The sequence below is a fragment of the Amblyraja radiata genome, chromosome 1 (genome assembly GCF_010909765.2).
Source record: "Amblyraja radiata isolate CabotCenter1 chromosome 1, sAmbRad1.1.pri, whole genome shotgun sequence".
NCBI lineage: Eukaryota > Metazoa > Chordata > Chondrichthyes > Rajiformes > Rajidae > Amblyraja > Amblyraja radiata.
In genome coordinates this window covers 84,258,630-84,278,728 of record NC_045956.1, presented here as the reverse complement: position 1 = coordinate 84,278,728, position 20,099 = coordinate 84,258,630, and the positions used below count along the sequence as shown (strand labels likewise).

Genomic DNA, 20,099 nt, shown 5'->3' with positions numbered 1-20,099 from the left:
ACGGGAGTGGGCCATTCGGTCCTTCGAGCCAGCACCACCATTCAATCTGATTATGGCTGATCATCCACAATCAGTACCCCGTTCCTGCCTTCTTCCCATATCCCGTAACTCCGCTATCTTTAAGAGCCCTATCAAGCTCTCTTGAAAGTATCCAGAGAACCGGCCTCCACCGCCCTCTGAGGCAGAGAATTCCACAGACTCACAACTGTGTGAAAAAGCGTTTACTCATCTATTCTAAATGGCTTACCCCTTATTCTTAAACTGTGGCCCCTGGTTCTGGACTCCCCCCAACATCGGGAACATGTTTTCTACCTCTAGTGTGTCCAAACCCTTAATAAATCTTATATGTTTCAATAAGATACCCTCTCATCCTTCTAAATTCCAGAGTATACAAGCCCAGCCGCTCCATTCTCTCAGCATATAACTGTCCCGCCATCCCTGGAATTAACCTTGTGAACCTACGCTGCACTCCCTCAATAGCAAGAATGCTCTTCCTCAAATTAGGGGACCAAAACTGCACACAATACTCCAGGTGTGGTCTCACTAGGACTCTGTACAACTGCAGAAGGACCTTTTTGCTCCTATACTCAACACCTCAGTATCGGGACCATTGATCTTTGTGCTGCTTTGGTTTTGGTCCACATCATTTTAAATTTTGCAGGTGTTTTGAAACCTGTAAAATTATTAAGCTATAAATATGATTTTAACAGACCTAGTGAATATAGCAGGAATGATGAAATGTAATGCAGAGAAGTTGGAAGTGGTTCATTTTGATTAAAAAAAGAATAAGGGTCATTATGAAGTAAGTAGAACAATTTTAAAGAGGCTGCAGGAGTTGTGGATCTCTGAAGATGGGACCATCAAAAAAATATATAGGACCTTGATTTTATGAATAGAGGTATGGAGAATAAAAAGGAAGCAAAGATAAATTCATTTATGCCCTGGTTAAAATATAAACCTCATGGTATTACACTTCAAGAAGGATGTCATAGACACAGAAGTGTAGAGTAGATTTGCAATGATTGAGGGACTAAAGTTACATGGAAGATTCATGTAAGCTGAGTTTTTTTCTCCTTACAGTGGAGAAGATTTAGAGGGGATTTGAGTGTGGTGTTCAAAATCACCAGAAGATTCATGTTTAAGGTAATTGGCAAACAAATCAGATGCTACATGAGGAAACATTATTTACTGGACAACCTGTTATCTGCAATCCAGTATCTAAAAGAATGCTGTAAATAAATGCAGTAATAATAAAATTAGGTAAATATTTGAAAAGGGACACATTTTAATGTTGTGGAGAGAGAACAGGGACGTGGGACCAATTGGATAGTTCATTCAAGATCCAGCACAGTCACAATAGCTCAAATGGTATCCTATGTCATGTCATTCCATGATTCTGTTTTCTAGTTACTCAATTAGACCCTGTCAATGTGTGTATGTTAGACCTATTTCCTTTTGCATGTGCCTATCTGTATTTTTGGTATTCCAGATATTTTTTTAGAATAGCTAGAATCTTCCTTTTTTCCTAAATGTAACTGGACTATAGAATGTCCGGTGCAAAATGAAAAAAAAAACGTGCTTCCTAACAGTACCTCGTCTCCTGATCAAGAAAACATCATTTAGTATGAGATTGGGTGGCAAAACAAAATTAACATTCACCTTTGTTCCTGATATTCTTCTCTTTTCCCCTGTTCTCTTCTTGCTCCTTTCCCTTCCTTATTCCATCACTACCCTTTCCCCAACCCTGCATTGTTTCATTGCTTTCAGCAGCGGGGTGGCAAGGGAATTGCTGAGAAGATGCATCCCTGATTAGGAGACAGACACTTTGCGGTAAGAACTAAAGACAGCTTTGCTTTCAGATACATCTTTATATTTTCTCAAGTTGGAGTAGCATGCATGCTAAAGGATAAATTGTAAATTGTTTTGGAATATATTCATGCAGAGGCATAATCACTCTAGTGATCACTTTATTTCATTAGGTCTGGCCTGAATATTCAGATTAAAATATCCTCAATTTCAAATTTTTTGTGATGGTATAAATTTTAATTATTTAATAATGAAGAAAATAATGAAATAAAATATTGGAACTATCAAATCGAACATCAAAAAATAAAAGTATACATAAGCTATTCAGCTCCTTGTACCTGCTCTGCTATTCAATAAGATCATGGCTGACCTATACCTCTGCACAATTTTTCTTCACTTATCCTTTATCCTTTGATTCCCTTCATATCTAAAATTGTATTAATCTCTGTCTGAATATACTAAGTGATTGAACCTCCACTGCCGTCTTTAGTATACAATTCCAAAGATTCACTCATTTCAGGGTGATGGAACCTTTTCTCGATACTGTCATGAATGGTAACCCTGACCTATTGATAGGTCAGTGAGGTTTAGTATTGAAAAAAAGAGCTTTGTGTTTTACATGTATATGCAGTGGAAAATGAAAATAATTTGCTGCCTTAATAGGACTGAAATAAACAAAGGGGTGGGAAGTAAGTAGAAAATAAACTGACAAACGTAGTGACTAATGGATAGAAGGTAAGAACTAAAAAGCAAACTGCAATGGAAAATGAAAGAGGTGAAAGAAATGGGAAATGGGCCTGTTTCCACACTGTGTCTCAAATCTAAACCAAACTAAATTAAAGTAAACCTTGCTAATAAAATATGATGCTCTGGGACATATTTCTAGATGAGATATGGTTAAAAAAGGAAATCACCAGGCCTCCACGGTACCTGTGAATCTAGTTCTTGATACATGAAAGCAGGAGAAATTATTGTCATTAATAAGGAATAGATGAAGATGTTCATAATTGAGTTAATGTTGTTCAAACAACATGATGCATAATACAGAATGTCCCAAGTGATTAGAATTGGTTACTGTAGAGATCTGTAATCTTAACTGGATTTAAAGTGGAAAGGTAAAATTTAAGGACATTATTTGGATGTTGGTGTTGATAAGTTCTTGGCAAAATGATTTCCTCTATATTTACATCTGGATATACCATTAGCTAGGTTTCTTACCTTAAATGCCCAACGTAAAACGCAGCTGCAATATACCCAAATCACCTTGATCTTTTACATCAGTTCAATTATTTGAATGAACCTCTGCTCATAAGACTTGAATGATCCCCCTTTCTCAAAATTGAGTGTCCTCTAAAAATGTATTTTTGTTGAATGTCCTACTAAAATTTAACTGATTCATCTGATAACAATGATTTAAATGAGTGGAAACCTCAGCTTGTTAATATGTTTTGGAATTTGTAAACTTGGCATAATCCCTCAGCAGCAACAAGAAGAGATTCAGAGAAATATACTGAGGCATTTTGGGCATTTCTCTGGGTGCAAGTTGCTTGTACTGATTAACGCATGTTTTACGTTCGAGGCTATTCGAATGACATAAGGGAGGTACTAAAGTGTGATGGCATCATCAAATTAAGTGCACTTCTGTCTAGAATCCCACATGAAGCCAGCACATACTTATCAATTATTTTCAGGTTACACAATAAAATTAGGTAAAATTAGGTTTCCTTCCAGTATAAGAACATTTATATATTACTCATCAAAACTATTTCCTCACAGTCAATCCTGACTTTTGTATGGAGTTTATAACATTCTTCCTGTGACCTTGTGAGTTTCCTTGAGGTGCCCTGATTTTTCCTCACATCCTAAGGATGTGTGGTTTGTTTTGGAATGATTGGAAATAGTTATCTGACTACTGGATATTGTCCCTAGTGTATAGGTGAATGGTAGAATCTAGGGAGAGCTGATGAAAATGTAGGGAGGAGAACAAGGTAAGATTTATGTAGGATTAGTATAAACGGGCGGTTGATAGTTAGCATGGCATCGTTAGGTTAAATTGAAAATACTAATTGTAAAATAGTGTTATCAACAATCACATCCCTTCAACATGAATTTGTAAAGTTGATGTGATGAATGAAGTCAAATGGCAGCAACTAAAGAAAAATATAGGTAAAATGTGGTTGCTAAAATGCAGGATATGTCCAGCATTACTGGCATTATGAGTGCAGGGAGGATAATAAAGTTATAACTTTAAGATGAAATATCAGCTCTGCCGTCCAATTGCAATGCAAATAAGTTCAGTTCAATGCGTTTAAACAAAGATTTTAATTTATAAAGAAAAACTGGGAGTAATTTTTAATCATTACTTGCAGCTTGGTGTTTTACGTGAATGCACACTCACCTTGTGCATAAATGACACAATATGTTGGAGTAACAGTGGGTCGGGCAACATCTCTGGAGAACATGGATAGGCAGCGTTTCAGATTGGGACCCGACTTCAGTCTCTGAAGTGCTGAGTTACTCCTATACTTTGTATCTTTTGGTAAACCAGCACCTGCAGTTCCTTGTGTCTATACCTTATGCATACTGGTTATCAGAAGGAACACTTAGTCAATCTAACCTGAAGCACTTCATAGGCTGTTGAGTTACAATGATAAAGTGCTATGAGCTAAACTAAATGTTCAATTGTTTTTTGATGAGGTCAAGAGCAATCGGAAAAGTTTCACCTTCACCTTGAAGTCGGCATTGAACTAATGAATTTTGGATGAGTCTTTTACAGCAATTTCAGCATCTCAAACCGTGAAATGACATAAAATCAGCCATGTTCTTTCATATAAATCCATAAATTTACTAATCGGGTTGAAAGATATGTTTTAATTATATGTTTTTACAGTTGTTTCACTGACATAATAAGCTAACTTAATCTTTGTTTTCAAATGTACCACAGCAATGAATCATGAAAGGCTATTTTTGTTATTTGACGCCGGAGGCGAGCTGTAATGATAGTGGGTAGTATGGTACCAATATTAACAAAATAGAAAAGGGAATCACATGTAATGTAGGATTTTAGAAGAGTTATGTTCATAGTTTATTGTCACGTGTACCGAGGTACAGTGAAAAGCTTCTGTTGCATGCTCACCAATCAGCAGAAAGACAATACATGATTACAGTCTACTATTTACAGTGGAGATATATGATAAGGGAATAACGTTTAGTCAAGGTAAAAAAACAGCAAAGTCCAATCAAGGTTAGTCCGAGGGTCATCAAAGAGGTAGATCGTAGTTCAGCACTGCGCTCTGGTTGTGGTCGGATGATTCAGTTGCCTGATAAGAGTTGGGGGGAAATTGTCCCCAAATCTGGTGGTGTGCATTTTCACACTTCTATACCTTTTGCCTGATGGGAAAATTGCTGATTAACTTGCCTCTGTATATCCTAGAAACAAGGAACTGCGGATACTGGTTTGCACAAAAGGACTCAGTGGGTTAGTTAGCATCTTTGAGAATATGGATAGGTGACGATTTGGATCAAGATCTTTCTTCAGACTGATTGTAATGAGGGAAGAAACCTGAGATCTCTCTTCCAGCTTCTCCTCCCCCACCACCCCTCCCTCCAGTCAGTCTGAAAGTCAGTCCGAAGAAAGGGCCCCTTACCCAAAACGTCACCCATCCATGCTCTCAAAGATGCTGTCTGACCAGCAGTTACTCCAGCACTTTGTGCCTTATCCACAGTACCCTCCATAATGTTTGGGACAAAGACCCATCATTTAGTTATTTGCCTCTGTACACCATAATTTGAGATTTGTAATAGAAAAAAATCACATGCGGTTAAAGTGCACATTGTCCATTTTTATACATTTTGATTTTTCCATGCAGAAATTATTGGATTGTTTATACATAGTTCCCCCCCATTTCAGGGCTCTATGATGTTTGGGACACATGGCTTCACAGGTGTTTGTAATTGCTCAGGTGTGTTTAATTGCCTCCTTAATGCAGGTATAAGAGAGCTCTCAGCACCTAGTCTTTCCTCCAGTCTGTCGATCACCTTTGGAAACTTTTATTGCTGTTTATCAACATGAGGACAAAGTTGTGCCAATGAAAGTCAAAGAAGCCATTATGAGACTGAGAATCAATAATAAAACTGTTGGAGACATCAGCCAAACCTTAGGCTTACCAAAATCAACTGTTTGGAACTATGAAGAAAGAGTGCACTGGCGAGCTTACTAATCGCAAAGGGACTGGCAGGCCAAGGAAGACCTCCACAGCTGATGACAGAAGAATTCTCTCTATAATAAATAAAAATCCCCAAACACCTGTCCGACTGATCAGAAACACTTCAGGGGTCAGGTGTGGATTTGTCAATGACCACTGTCTGCAGAAGACTTCATGAACAGAAATACAGAGGCAAAACTGCAATATACAAACCACTGGTTAGCCGCAAAAATAGGATGGCCAGGTTACAGTTTGCCAAGAAGTACTTAAAAGAGCAACTACAGTTCCGGGAAAAGGTGGACAGATGAGATGAAGATTAATTTATATCAAAGTGATGGCAAGAGCAAAGTATGGAGGAGAGAATGAACTGCCTAAGATACAAAGCATACCACCTCATCTGTAAAACACGGTGGTGTGGGTGTTATGGCCTGGGCATGTATGGCTGCTGAAGGAACTGGCTCACTTATCTTCATTGATGATACAATTGCTGATGTAGCAATAAGTAGCATAATGAATTCTGAAGTGTATAGACATATCCTATCTGCTCAAGATCAAACAAATGCCTCAAAACTCATTGGCCGGCTGTTCATTCTACAGCAAGACAATGATCCCAAACATACTGCTAAAGCAACAAAGGAGTTTTTCAAAGCTTAAAAAATGGTAAATTCTTGAGTGGTCAAGTCAATCACCCAATTGAACCGAATTGAGCATGCCTTTTATATGCTGAAGAGAAAACTGAAGGGGACTAGCCCCCAAAACAAGCATAAGCTAAAGGTGGCTGCAATACAAGCCTGGCAGAGCATCACCAGAGAAGATACCCAGCAACTGGTGATGTCCATGAATCACAGACTTCAAGCATTCATTGCATGCAAAGAATATGCAACAAAATACTAAACATGATTACCTTCATTTACATGACATTGCTGTATCCCAAACATTATGGTGCCCTGAAATGGGGGGGACTATGTATAAACACAGCTGTGATTTCTACATGGTAAATCCAAAATGTATAAAAATGGCCTTTATTAAAATCTGACAATGTGCACTTTAACCACATGTGATTTTTTTTCTATTACAAATATCAAATTGTGGAGTACAGAGACAAACAAATAAATGATGGGTCTTTGTCCCAAACATTATGGAGCGCACTGTGTATACATAGAAAATAGGTGTATAGCCATTCGGCCCTTCGAGCCTGCACAGCCATTCAATATGATCATGGCTGATCATCCAACTCAGTATCCTGTACCTGATTTCTCTTCATACCCCCTGATCCCTTTAGCCACAAGGGCCACATCTAACTACCTCTTAAATATAGCCAATGAACTGGCCTCAACTTCATTCTGTGGCAGAGAATTCCAGAGATTCACCACTCTCTGTGTAAAAAATGTTTTTCTCATCTCAGTCCTAAAAGATTTCCCCTTTATCCTTAAACTGTGACCCCTTGTTCTGGACTTCCCCCAACATCGGGAACAATCTTCCTGAATCTAGCCTGTCCAACCCCTTAAGAATTTTGTTAGTTTCTATAAGATCCCCCCTCAATCTTCTAAATTCTAGCAAGTACAAGCTGAGTCTATCCAGTCTTTCTTCATATGAAAGTCCTAACATCCCAGTAATCAGTCTGGTGAACCTTCTCTGTACTCCCTCTATGGCAAGAATGTCCTTCCTCAGATTAGGAGACCAAAACTGTACGCAATATATACTAGTTCAATAAGAGAGCTCGGGTATTCCGACTGCGCATGCCCAGGTCATGTCACTCATAATAAACATTCTCGGCAACTGTGCTGCTACATGGAAACAGACCTGCGTTTCATCCGTAGTCAGGATCGAACCCGGGTTTCCGGCGCTGCAAGCGCTGTTGAATTGCTACTGGACCATCCCAGTCCCCTCCCGAGGGTCCCATCCCTGTCCGAGGGTGGCCAGAAATGTCCGGGGTGACCCTGGACTGACGGGACACCGGCCCGGAGCAGTGGAATTAGCACTTCTTCTCCGCGCTGGCTGTAAGCCTGGGCCGCCACTGCTCCCGGACGGTGTCCCGTCAGTCAAGGATGTCTGTTAACCTGGCGGGACAGGCAGAGTTGATCTGGAGTTAGCGCTTCTTCTCCGCGTTGGCTGTAAGTCTGGGCCGGTGTCCCATCTATCCAGGGTCTCTCCGGCTGCCCCCGGACCGGGATGGCACACACAAATTTGACAAATCCCATGATTCCTTGCGTTTTTCGGAATACCGAACTCGCTTATGCAATACAATAATATTTTATTAGCTAAGTATGTTTTGCAACATATGTGGAATTTCATTTGCCAAGTCAGTCATACAAATAAAAAGCAGCAATGGGTTTAGATTTCCTTTCAACCATGAAATGGTTACTGTATAACGCAATATAATATACATGTTGATTTTACTGAGTGATTAATAAATTTAGCGAATTGCAGAGGAGGTGTACTGCTCACTTTTTAGTGTGTGGGTCAGGTGTACTTAAGCAAGTCCCACTTCAATTCTGAACAGACTCGAGTGATTCTGCTGCATTTTTCTATGATGCCATTCAAGTAGGATGATGTGGATGTGGTGAGATAAACAGAATTTAAAAAATGTCATGCCACACTTCTGATCGTATATCAGTTGAAAATGTTTACAGGGACTAGTGTATTTGTTCTTCTGACATTCGCTGTAGAAATATATATTAATACATAAGTTTGGGATTGATTATGTCTGTCTCAATGCCATCTGGTTGTGAAATATTATGGAAGTATCTGACTTTATTAAAGGACTTTCACATTGTAAAGTATAAATATAAGTATTCTGTACATTTTCCCAAGAATTGTGTCATAACAAATGCCTGCCATTAACCATAGCTTTTATAACTCACTGAGGATGTAAACCAATTATTTTTAAAAAATGCAAGATAATGTTAAATTTCTTTTAAATGCCTTTTCTCGGTAAATTTTAAGGCAAAAATATTTCCACCAGGAATTTTGTGAAGGTTCATTCCTATTAGTCAAATTCCTGCATTCAAAAAAATCTACACACAAGATATAATGAAGATTACCAAGGATTATGAATTTATAATTGAAGTGATTTATTTTTTAGCTTTTCCAGCCATGCGTTACAGCAAATTCAATAAGTATTTTTGATTTCATTATCTTATTTGCAGGAATCTACACTACCACAGCTTCAACTTAGTAACAAACCTTGCCATAGCTCCACTCTAGATCAACTTGCCTCTATTTTTGGCCAAGTTCTTGGAAGATTAGGTTAGTGAATTGTTGCAATCCTTTGGCACAGACAGTTGTTCTAACCTATTTTTCAATGAACTACCACCAATAGCTTTTATTTAACTCAGAATTCAGCACAAATATTCCTCAGTTTGCATGTAGGTGCATTACTTTTTATACAGTAATAAACAGACAGTGGGTGATATAAGAAAGATATCTAAGGACACTAATTGAAATTTCTTAATTTTATTTATAATGGCTTTATTATTCATCACTACTCATGAGTTCAAAATGCATTAGCGTAAATTCTGAAATAAAATTATAGAATATAGTGTAAGTGACAGGATAGGAAGGCAATACTAGTTTAAGTGTCGGAGGTTATGGGGAAAAGACAGGAGAATGGGTTTAGGAGGTAGATATAAATCAGCCAAGATTGAATGGTGGATTAGACTTGATGGGCCCAAGGGCCTAATTCTGCTCCTATCACTTAAGATCTTATGAAGTGTTGAGGTACATTTTCAGTATCTCATTCATTTTATTCAGCATTGTTACACGTTACACCAAAACGAGTTCGCTTTTAATGCTGAGTAGTTATTTAAAAAAATATTTGGTTGCCCAGCAAATGTAACTGATCATCTTAAAAGTATAATTTTAAAATAATGTATCTTAAAACTAATATGTTAGCCATTAGAGCAATATTGCTTGCTGATGGCTTAATCAGTGGATGTATATATTTTTTAAATTGTTTGAAACAATTACCACCTATCCAGAATATAAAATTTAACTGTTACTAGTCCCAGACATTGTTATATAACTGTTTAGTATGGGTGCTTTTCACACAATAAGTGTTTCTCACTACATTCAGATACTGCTATCCAATATCTGTTTAAAGAACATTTCTGAGGCTGGATATTTATTGTTTATTTAATATGGTCCAAGAAGAAAATTAAGGTCTGTTTTGATTAATAAATGAGTAAAAGTTCCATTTGTGATTCCACTTTTTCATATATGTCATTTTTACAATAATCTCAATTAAATTGAAAAACTTGGTTTAGAGCCCCTCATAATAATGTTGTCAACTTGGAAATAATTTAATTAGGTAGATTTATTTTGTTCAGTGTAAACTGATGATGTTAACTTAATTTCACATATAGTAATTGAGCTTGACGCTAATATGCCAGAAAACACATTGGGCTACTGTTTATTCCTCTAAAACAGACTATTTAAATGTACAAAAGATATATGACCACTCAAATTAGAATGAAAATCTTGAAGATAACGTTTGTAGATCTTTCTAAATAACTCTGCCTAACCACATTGACATTTTCTGATGTTTATTTTCAGTTTTGTTCTCTTCTCTTCTATTTACCTGCGCATTACAACGTTTTTATATCTAATTATAAGTAGAAATTGTCGTTAAAACAAAATAAATATAACCTTTATTTTGTTTTTGTCATTTTTGCAATGTTTGCTTGTGTAGGTCTGAATATGTTGGCATAGTATTCTATGTCAAAAATATCCAGCTTTATAAATAAATATCTACTTCAAGGAAATGTTGAACAGTTGAATCTTCATACATCAATTTTAGAGTGATACATATAAACAATGAATTATTAGCAATTAACTTACTGGATTATTGCTTTTTAGAAAAATATGTAATGCTGTTTTATTTATATTCATTTTATTTTTACAGTAATGGCCTGAAGGCTGATGCAGGAAGAATATTCAACTCTACCAACAAAACTGGTTGTATAAACTACAAAGTAACAACATTGAATGAAATTTTGTCTACTTTATGCCATGTTCATCAGAAACTTCTTACATCAATGCTGAAGTGTTTAATGCACGAAAAAGGTGCTTTCAATGTACAACGCCAAGAACAAACACAGTCGCAGCATCAAAATTCCCCATTTAATTTCAGTGAAAATAAACATAATGAGGAATTGTATGATTGTAATAGATTCCATTGGTGTGAAAATTGCTCCATGCGAACTGTAAGATCAGTTCCTCATCAGAGTTGTCTGAAAGATATACATTGTTCATCATGTAAAAACAGCAGACTTGAATGCTTTACAATAATAAGTAATGGAGTTTGTAAAGAGTGTAATAAGATCAATCTATACCAAGTTTGCAGATCTTATAAACATTTTGCTGGAGGCATTTGTGGCAGAGGAGCTACTGTGCATGCTTGCAGTCAATTTTCAGTTGAAGAGATTTCCAAGACAACAGCAGCAGAATCTCCTACCCTGACAAATGGCATCAAAGATTACAGTCGACCACGAAGTCCTTCCCCTCCACCTTTATCACCAGTAGGAACTGACGGTTTTGAAGTAGATGGAATGAACAAAGTCATTTCCACCTTAGATGCCCAAAATATTGAACTTATCGTCACTCAGCCTCCCTCTCTTTCACCAGAAGAGGAAGAATGTTGCAGCCCAGGGGTCTCAAGCCAAACCAACATCAGACCAAAGTCTTCAAATATACTTCAACCAAAACTCTATGAATTTGAAGTAGTCAGTAATAAAAATAGTAGGTCATCAGATTCTGAGAATGATTTGGAAAAAGGTGAACACTCTGCTTCATTTCAGGAGGTTATGGAGCGGATAAATGAAAAATTAAAATCAATCGAAACATCAGATGAAGGCCAGGTTTTGCCAAACCTTTCCTATGATGATTCTTGTCAAGAAAATAATGACAGTCTTAAATTGAGAGAAATCACATCCACCTTATCGCACAAAGCAAAAGTCAGTGATTGTAGCCTAATGGAATTACTTAAGCAACATGAGAAAAATTGGGAAAACCCAATCATTCAAACACGTTTTCGGAAGCGGCAGGAGACCTTAATTGCCCTGCACAATTCTCCAGATTCACTGTCATTTCGACGTCAGACGGTACAAATAAAAAGGGACCTTGCAAATCTTGATCAGCTATTTTTAAATACAGAAACAACTTTTGAAAAGTTTGGAAGGAAGTTGGCAAAGAGCAGTAATAAAGATAAAAGTTCACCGGAGAAGGAATCTACACTTATGGACCATTACACTAGAGAAACTTCACAGGAAAAAGAATCTTTACGATTCAATAAAGATTTTCAGAAAGTTGACAACATTGTTTTGCATCCTACCCATTTGCCTGACCAGTGTGAAGATGAATTTAGTGACTTAACTCCACCTTTACAATTTGTTGTTCATGAAACCAGAGATGTGACCGATTGTGCTAATTCCAAAATAAGTTCAAACTCAGATCTGTTATACTTTCCTGGGCTGGATGAAATGAGAATGGCGATTCCAAGTGTGAATACCAAAATGCCTGATTATGACTCTAAGGAATTTCCTTTGTGTTTACAAGATTCTGCCAAAATGGATTATAGATCTAACATTGGAAGGGCAAAACGAAAAATTCTGCCTCCAGAAAGATACTCTATGTATATTACTGAACCTAGGAAAATGTTTTATGCTGCCTGTTTTCCAGAAAATTTCCAACGAAAACCTATGAAGGCAACAAAATCTGCAACAGATTGTGAGAGTAATGCTTGTGAAATGCCTGACCACAACAATTCCGTGGGGTTAAAACTCCATAGTGAAGAAGAGGAGACTGTAATTGTATATGAAGTTGCTGACAGTTTAGAGTCAACCGCTTCTGCTCAGTGTGAGCAACTGAATGGTATAAATAGTAACAGTGAAAGTACTGATGACTTATTAGGCATTGAAGAACATGCAAGAGAGCATAATTCACCTGACATAATAGTTCATGTGTCACATAAAACAAATGAACTTGTGGACCAATACAATGACGGAAACAAAATGACACCTACAGAGTTAAATGCTGACTCGTTGCAAGGTGCTTGTTCCATGGAACAAAATGACTCTGATATTTGTAACAATGAAAACTCAAAACTTGTTGCCAAATGGGAAACATTGGAGAATGCAGTGAATAACTTATTTTCTAGTGACCCTGATTCTGGTGCAATACTTAATTCCAGTTCATTCTTGGCAAGTGGTTGTCTGGGTGTAAATCCTCAGCTGCAGCAAAGGTGTCTACATCATGCAATTTGTGATTGCTTGGTTCATGAAAATACTGATTCCATAAATCAGGCAGACATGAGTAAACATTGTTCTGTTTATTACAACAGTCCCATAAAGCTTATGTTCCTGTCTGAGATAAGCAGTGATAAAGGAATTAAATATACACTGACGTCTGTGACCTCTTCTAAGCTTGACACAAATAATCCTATTTCACAAGTTCATCCTGAAGAAATTTACCTTAAAGAACAGGAGGTAAGCAATTCAACTGGTTTCGAAAATGATAATGTTATAGAGTATTTCCAAAATCCATCTGCTTGTGAAAATGATAAAACAATGGAATATATCCAAAATTCACCTGTTTTTGAAAATGTTAATACAACAGAACATTTTGAAAATCCGTCTGCTTCTAACAATGGTAATGCAACAGAATGTATGGACAGTTGTTCAGAAAGTTCTGCTAAAATCTGTGAGGATGGAAATTGCAATGTAGATACATCCAAGTGTAATAGTTCTCTGTGTTATGCAGATAGTGAAACCAGTCAGATGGTAGAAATAACTTTGGCTTCAGAAGAAGCGACTGAATCCATTCTAAAAAGAAAACCTGGACGACCTAAAAAATTAGGCCCACCAGTAGAAAAGCAAGTTAAGAGGCCCAAGGGCAGACCACCAAAGCCCAAAGTGGAATTACCAGAACCTGTTGAGAATAAGCCTGATGATGCAAATACGAAGAAACGCAATCCTCCTGCCGCAGATGGTAGCCGTAATATTAAAATTACTGTTGTCTATGGAAGATCAAGAAGATTCAAAAGATTTGTATCTGAGAATGATAAGGCTTTAACTAATAATCACCTAAGAAATGTTAATGAAAGTAACTTAAAGCAAAAATGTGATAAGCAAATAATGCAGAGTAATGAAATTGTGCAGAATTCCTCTATAGAGGAATTTGAAGGCAAAGCTGATATTTCTGCATCATCAGTGATGGAATGTGAATACAGATATGATTTAGTGAGGCCCATAAAGGATAAACCTGCTTCATTTCATACCACTGGCAATGCCGTTTGTCCAAATAGCAAGCCTCCACCAGTTAAAACGTGCAACGGTGGACAGAGAAAACCTGGACGTCCTGCTAAAGTGAAGATTTCAGGCATATCTGTTACTGTCAATGCAGTATCACCACGCGAAAGAAAAGTCTGTATTAATAGAATATTGCCTCCATTAGAACAGGAGTCCCCACCTTCATACAAACAAATTGAAGATACATCTATCAAATACGGAAACTTAAATAAAGAGTTGTCTTTGAGCATTCAAAGTAATTGTGAAGCCAAATCAAAAGGAAACCCGGTTGAAAAGAAAGTTAAACGTATGCTGCTCCTCAGGCGTTTGGGTCGAATAAAAAACCCATCTCTGTACTTCCTACATTCCTTTCCAAAGTCATCTTCATTTTCGCAAAGCTGTGCCCTGGTACGTAAATCTCGAAAACTGCTGTTAAACAAAGCAGGAAATGAACTTGCTAAAAGCAGGAAGCTGGGTCTTAAAATGGCAGCTGAAAATATCACCTCAAATGTTACATTGGAAAGTAAAGAGGAGAAAACCAAGAATGAACAAAGTGAATTTGACTCTGGTTTTGAAATGGCAGCAGATCCAGTTTTTATACCTGGATCTCCACTCAGATGGTGGCACACCTCCACTTCAAAACAAACGTTGCAAGAGGAACTTGATTTACGATTTGAACAAATCAACAGTGGTTGGCGTCCTGTTGATGCCACAGAATTGTTGGTTTCTTCTGACAAAAGAAAATATCCGACTCATTTTAAAGGAGTCACTAAATCAGCGATGATTGCAGATAATAAGAATCAGGTTCAAATTTCGCCTATCCAAATGTTGTTTCAGGGGCATTGCAATATGGATAAAATCCGTGCCTGGTTCATGCAAACAACAGAAACTCATTCATTGGCCATTGTGAGAAAAGAAAATGCCCGTGATCCTATTGAGGTTCTGAATGCTAAAGGAATTACTGCATCAGAAAATCAAATTGATTCTGCTACCAGCCCTCAGGCAGAACATTTGAAAATGCACCTTAAAAAATTTGCACTAGAATCCCCTTTAAAGCCAAGAGGGCATTTCCATCTGTCAAACAGAAGGTCAAAGTTTAAAGTTTATAAACCTAAAAGACTATTGGTAGAACATAACAAAGGGGTTTGCTGGAAATCACACCACCAGAAATTGTTGCACCATCACAGAGTTCAGTATAAGCAATGGAAGTCGGTTTGCAAGCATTTGAATGAAATTCCACAGTGCCAACAAGACTTGGAAAACATTGTAGAAAGCAAAAATAGTCAAAAAAATGAGTTTGAAATAAACAACTTTTCATATGCAAAAGAATCCACGTTAGTGACCAATGGAAAGGAAAATGAAAACCAGGATAAAATTATAGCACTAAATAACATGAGTGCTGGTTTATCTGGTTGTGCACATGAACAGAATTTAAATTCATTGAACAACTCAGAATGTAAAATAACTGAAATTATAACAAAAGATTCAGAAGCAGACGAATCTGTTGTGGGCGGGCAACAAGAAAATATTGTCAGAAATATGAACTGGAAACGGGCAAACTTTAAAGAATGCAGGGTATTTTTAAGGAAGATAAACTCCCTGGATCAGAGCCATTTAAGAAATGTTGGTGCCTGGAAACTATCGAAAAATAGCTCAACCAATAATAAAGGCACATGTAACCTGCAGAGGTGCACTGAAGAAAATACTGATCCTTGTACTGAAATAAATACCCCTACTGCTAATTCCTTTGAAACACAAAGCTTAAACCTTGCATGCCATGATTCATGTGAACCAAAAGGGAAGAAAAAGCACTCAAAAAGGACACATAGTGAGAATGGGCTAAGTTGTTCACCATATAAAAAAGTTAAGTATTTTGCAAGCAAGCAGTCAACGATTTGCCATGTTAGCAACAATTGCCTTCCTTCATTGGACACCCACAGTAACCAAGTAAATGAAAATAATTCACAAAAGGAAAATGCCGAAATAACGAAAGCTAATGCAGGAAAAGTAAAAAGACAAACCGATATCAACACAAATTCAACATCACTGAAGAGGATGAGACAATCATCGGTTGAACAAAGGTTATCGTGTAATCAATTACAGTTCCAAATAGGTAAGATTGATTTATTGAATAAGTTTTATTATGATAGGAAACTGAATTCCTCTGCCATTCTCTCATACTTTTATTAATTGTGAAGACTGTTTTATTACTTTGGAGTTCTATTATGTTACTTAAAGAAATGCTAGTTTAAAAAAAACATTACTGAATTTAAAAATACGATTGCTTATCACTTTACTATTGTACTGCATTATCATAGTGTTCTATCCTGTATATGCAAATTAGGCCAATAAAAACTGGGTTGGCTTCTTGTCACCACACTGCTCATGGAAAGTGTCTGTGCAAAATGTGCAAAGAAATGTAAATTGTTTATGGAGATGAGGAGTGCTACTGTACAGCACAGGGAACATTATTTTCCATCCTGTAATCCAGGTGGACACAGCTCTACAGTATAACCACATACTTGCATGGCTACCTCTTTGGTCTCATGATTTGTGCACAAGTTGTTTACTTAGATTAGCTTTGACAGCATTGACAGTAATTCAGCGATAAAAGTGTCACAAAACTGTTTATTAAACTATAGCAGCACTTGACGGTGGGTGATTCGAATACGAAGCCAGGTTGGATGCTTAGTGTATTGTGCCCGTGTGGCATTCTGTGGATAGGAGGGTCATGATCAGACAAAGTATAAATTACAGGAAAAGGTACAACCTTTGAAGTGTTTTGTAGTGCTCATAAGCTGTTCTGCAGCTTGTTGCTTGTACACAATTTCATGCTATGTTAATGCTATGGAAATGCTGCACTGAATATTTGTAAGAATATTCACAAATAGAGATTTTACTAACAGTTTTTGCTTTGTTGTGATTTTTATTGAGGTCTGTTTAAAGTTAAATATGATTCATATGATTCATTCTCGCTTAGACGTGTGTCTTGCTTATTGGAAAAAAACATCTAGTGTTCCCTTTACTAAATGGATGTTTAATTAGAAAATGTTATAGGACAATGAGAAAGGAGCAAGAGTGGTTGCAACTAAACTCTTGAACTCACCAAAAATACAGTCTTTTATGGGGTAAAATTCCGTACTCATCTCCAATAACGAAATAAAATGCAATTTATCCATTATGACTATAAAACTTCATCTCACTGCCCTCTCTCTTCACCACCCCCCCACCCAAGAACACCACAACCAATAAATGATGAACAGCTCTCCCTTACTTTATTGAAATTATATCTTTTGTAGGACTCAGCCTAGAGCAAGACGGGCCACGTTAAGAGAGACAGGTTAAAGTTCCGCAGGGCTGGAATCAACATTCACTCAAAAGATGAGTAGGTGCTTAAGAGAATTGTCAAAGCTAACATAAATGGACAAAAAGATGGATGCACACATCCCCAGACGACTGGGAGAAGCAAATTGTATTAACCATTTGTTCAGAGCATTAGAATAGATAGAAGGAAATTGTAATGCACTACCTCCTTGGGATATTGAAATTGTGCCAATTAGAAAAACTTGGCTTAAAAGGAAAGGGAAATATGGACTTCAGAGTTGAAATGTCAAAGTCCAGAGAGCATAGCTTTGACGTCAGAGGGAGAAAGTGTAAAAGAGATTTGCGGGGCATTTTTTTAACGTAGAGAATGATGCGCTGCCAGGGATGTTGGTTGATGCAGATACGATGGTGACGTGGAAGAAACTTTTGGATAGGAATGTATAGAACAAAGTGAAAGAAAGAAACATAATGATGAATATTATGTTTATGATTTAGTAGCAAATCAAGTTGCACAGAAAAAGTACAGTGTACTAAAAGTACTAAGCAAAATTAGGTAGTATGTATAAAGTCTCAAATAGTAAATAAAAAAATCAATGGATAAGCGTGGTGATGATACCAAGTGAGGGATTGTTTTGAACAATTTAATATGCACAGTACATTATAAGAAGACTAGAGATGATTCTACATCCCTGTGACAGTAGAAGTCTAATATACAAAGGTCAGGAATTTGTCATTGACCACAGGCACTAAATGCACTAATGGCTATGATTGTTTAAGAAGGAACTGCAGATGCTGGAAAATCGAAGGTAGACAGAAATGCTGGAGAAACTCAGCGGGTGAGGCAACAGCTATGGAGCGAAGGAAATAGGTGACGTTTCGGGTCGAGACCCTTCTTCCATGGCTATGATTGTGCTCAGTTTCCAAAATCCTTTGAGAAGGAATACAAAAGGGCCATTCTTTGGAAAGTGAACCAAAATGTCGCACACGTGACCAGATGGCATCACATAAAGTAATACATTTAAAAATTTTAATAAATAATCAAAAAAATTATTGTTAGAGATTAATCTTATCATTGCTATTTTCCTCCCTACAGAACTATAATGCATGTCTGCTAAAGATATGAACATTCTAGCTTTTTAAAATTCACAGTTTGTAAGATAATACTGAGATAAAAAAAAATGCTTCTGCGTGGGGTCACACACATGACCAGTCTTATTTGACCTTTGGCCCGAAACAAACATTGTCAGCAAAACATAAAAATCTCACGATAAACCAAAGAAATATGGATCATATATAGTACAAAACAATATACCTGTAATGCTTTCAGAATTAGAAGAGATGTATTCAACAATTTCTTATATTTTGGTCACCCACGTGACTAAGAATGGGCCAAACTAAGACACTGTCACTATTATAACGAGGACGCAGCTCAGGATGAAACTTCACAATGTCATTTTTGTGGTCAAAAACTTCTTAGATCAAGAATAGCTAGATCAAGATTAAGAATGCGAAATAAATTTTGAGAATATACCAATATCTTGCAATTTATTTTTAACAAAGATATATATGAAGATGTTACATTTTGGTGAATTGGTTATATATTACTGAGAGCGTAAGTAGTTAGGGTAGGAGAACAATGGATTCCTGAAGTACCAATAAACACAAGAAGGGTTTTGGCCCGAAACGTTGCCTATTTCCTTCGCTCCATAGATGCTGCTGCACCCGCTGAGTTTCTCCAGCATTTTTGTGTACCTTAAACATCATTAAAAGTAACTGGTTGATAAGGCAGGACACTAATCAAGGACACTACTTTACGTTTGACTCCTCCCATTTCCTCCAAACACAAGGCGTAGCTATGGGCACACGCATGGGCCCCAGCTACGCCTGCCTCTTTGTCGGGTACGTCGAACAATCCTTGTTCAATACGTACCAGGGCCCCATCCCCGACCTCTACCTCCGTTACATTGACGACTGCTTTGGGGCCACCTCCTGCACCCACACACAACTGACTGACTTCATCCACTTCACCACCAACTTCCATCCGGCACTCAAATACACCTGGACCATTTCCGACACTTCCCTACCATTCCTTGACCTCACCATCTCCATCGCAGGGGATAGACTTCTGACCGACATACACTACAAACCCACTGACTCACATGGCTATCTGGACTACACGTCTTCCCACACTGCCCCCTGTAAGGACTCCATCCCCTACTCCCAATTCCTCCGCCTACGCCGCATCTGCTCCCAGGATGAGACGTTCCACACCAGGGCATCGGAAATGTCCTCGCTCTTCAGGGAACGGGGATTCCCCTCCTCCACCATAGATGAGGCTCGCACCAGGGTCTCTTCCATACCCCGCAACACTGCTCTCTCTCCCCATCCCCGCACTCGCAACAAGGGCAGAGTCCCCCTAGTCCTCACCTTTCACCCCACCAGCCGGCAAATACAACAAATCATCCTCCGCCATTTTCGC

General features: G+C 37.7%; 1 protein-coding gene across 12 annotated transcripts in view; it reads left to right on the top strand.

Moving 5' to 3' along the window:
- Positions 1-20,099, top strand: part of lcorl (ligand dependent nuclear receptor corepressor like) — a 122,810-nt gene that overhangs the window by 89,699 nt on the left and 13,012 nt on the right. For 5 of the 12 annotated variants that reach the window (XM_033026104.1, XM_033026098.1, XM_033026141.1 and 2 more), the window contains one exon: positions 10,915-17,477. In XM_033026104.1, the coding sequence (XP_032881995.1) occupies positions 10,915-16,486 (5,572 nt within the window). In that variant the 3' untranslated portion in view covers positions 16,487-17,477. Of the gene's footprint in view, positions 1-1,767; positions 1,831-9,160; positions 9,261-10,914; positions 17,478-20,099 lie in introns of those variants that run through there. The other 7 variants (XM_033026122.1, XM_033026112.1, XM_033026177.1 and 4 more) reach the window with 6 other exon arrangements.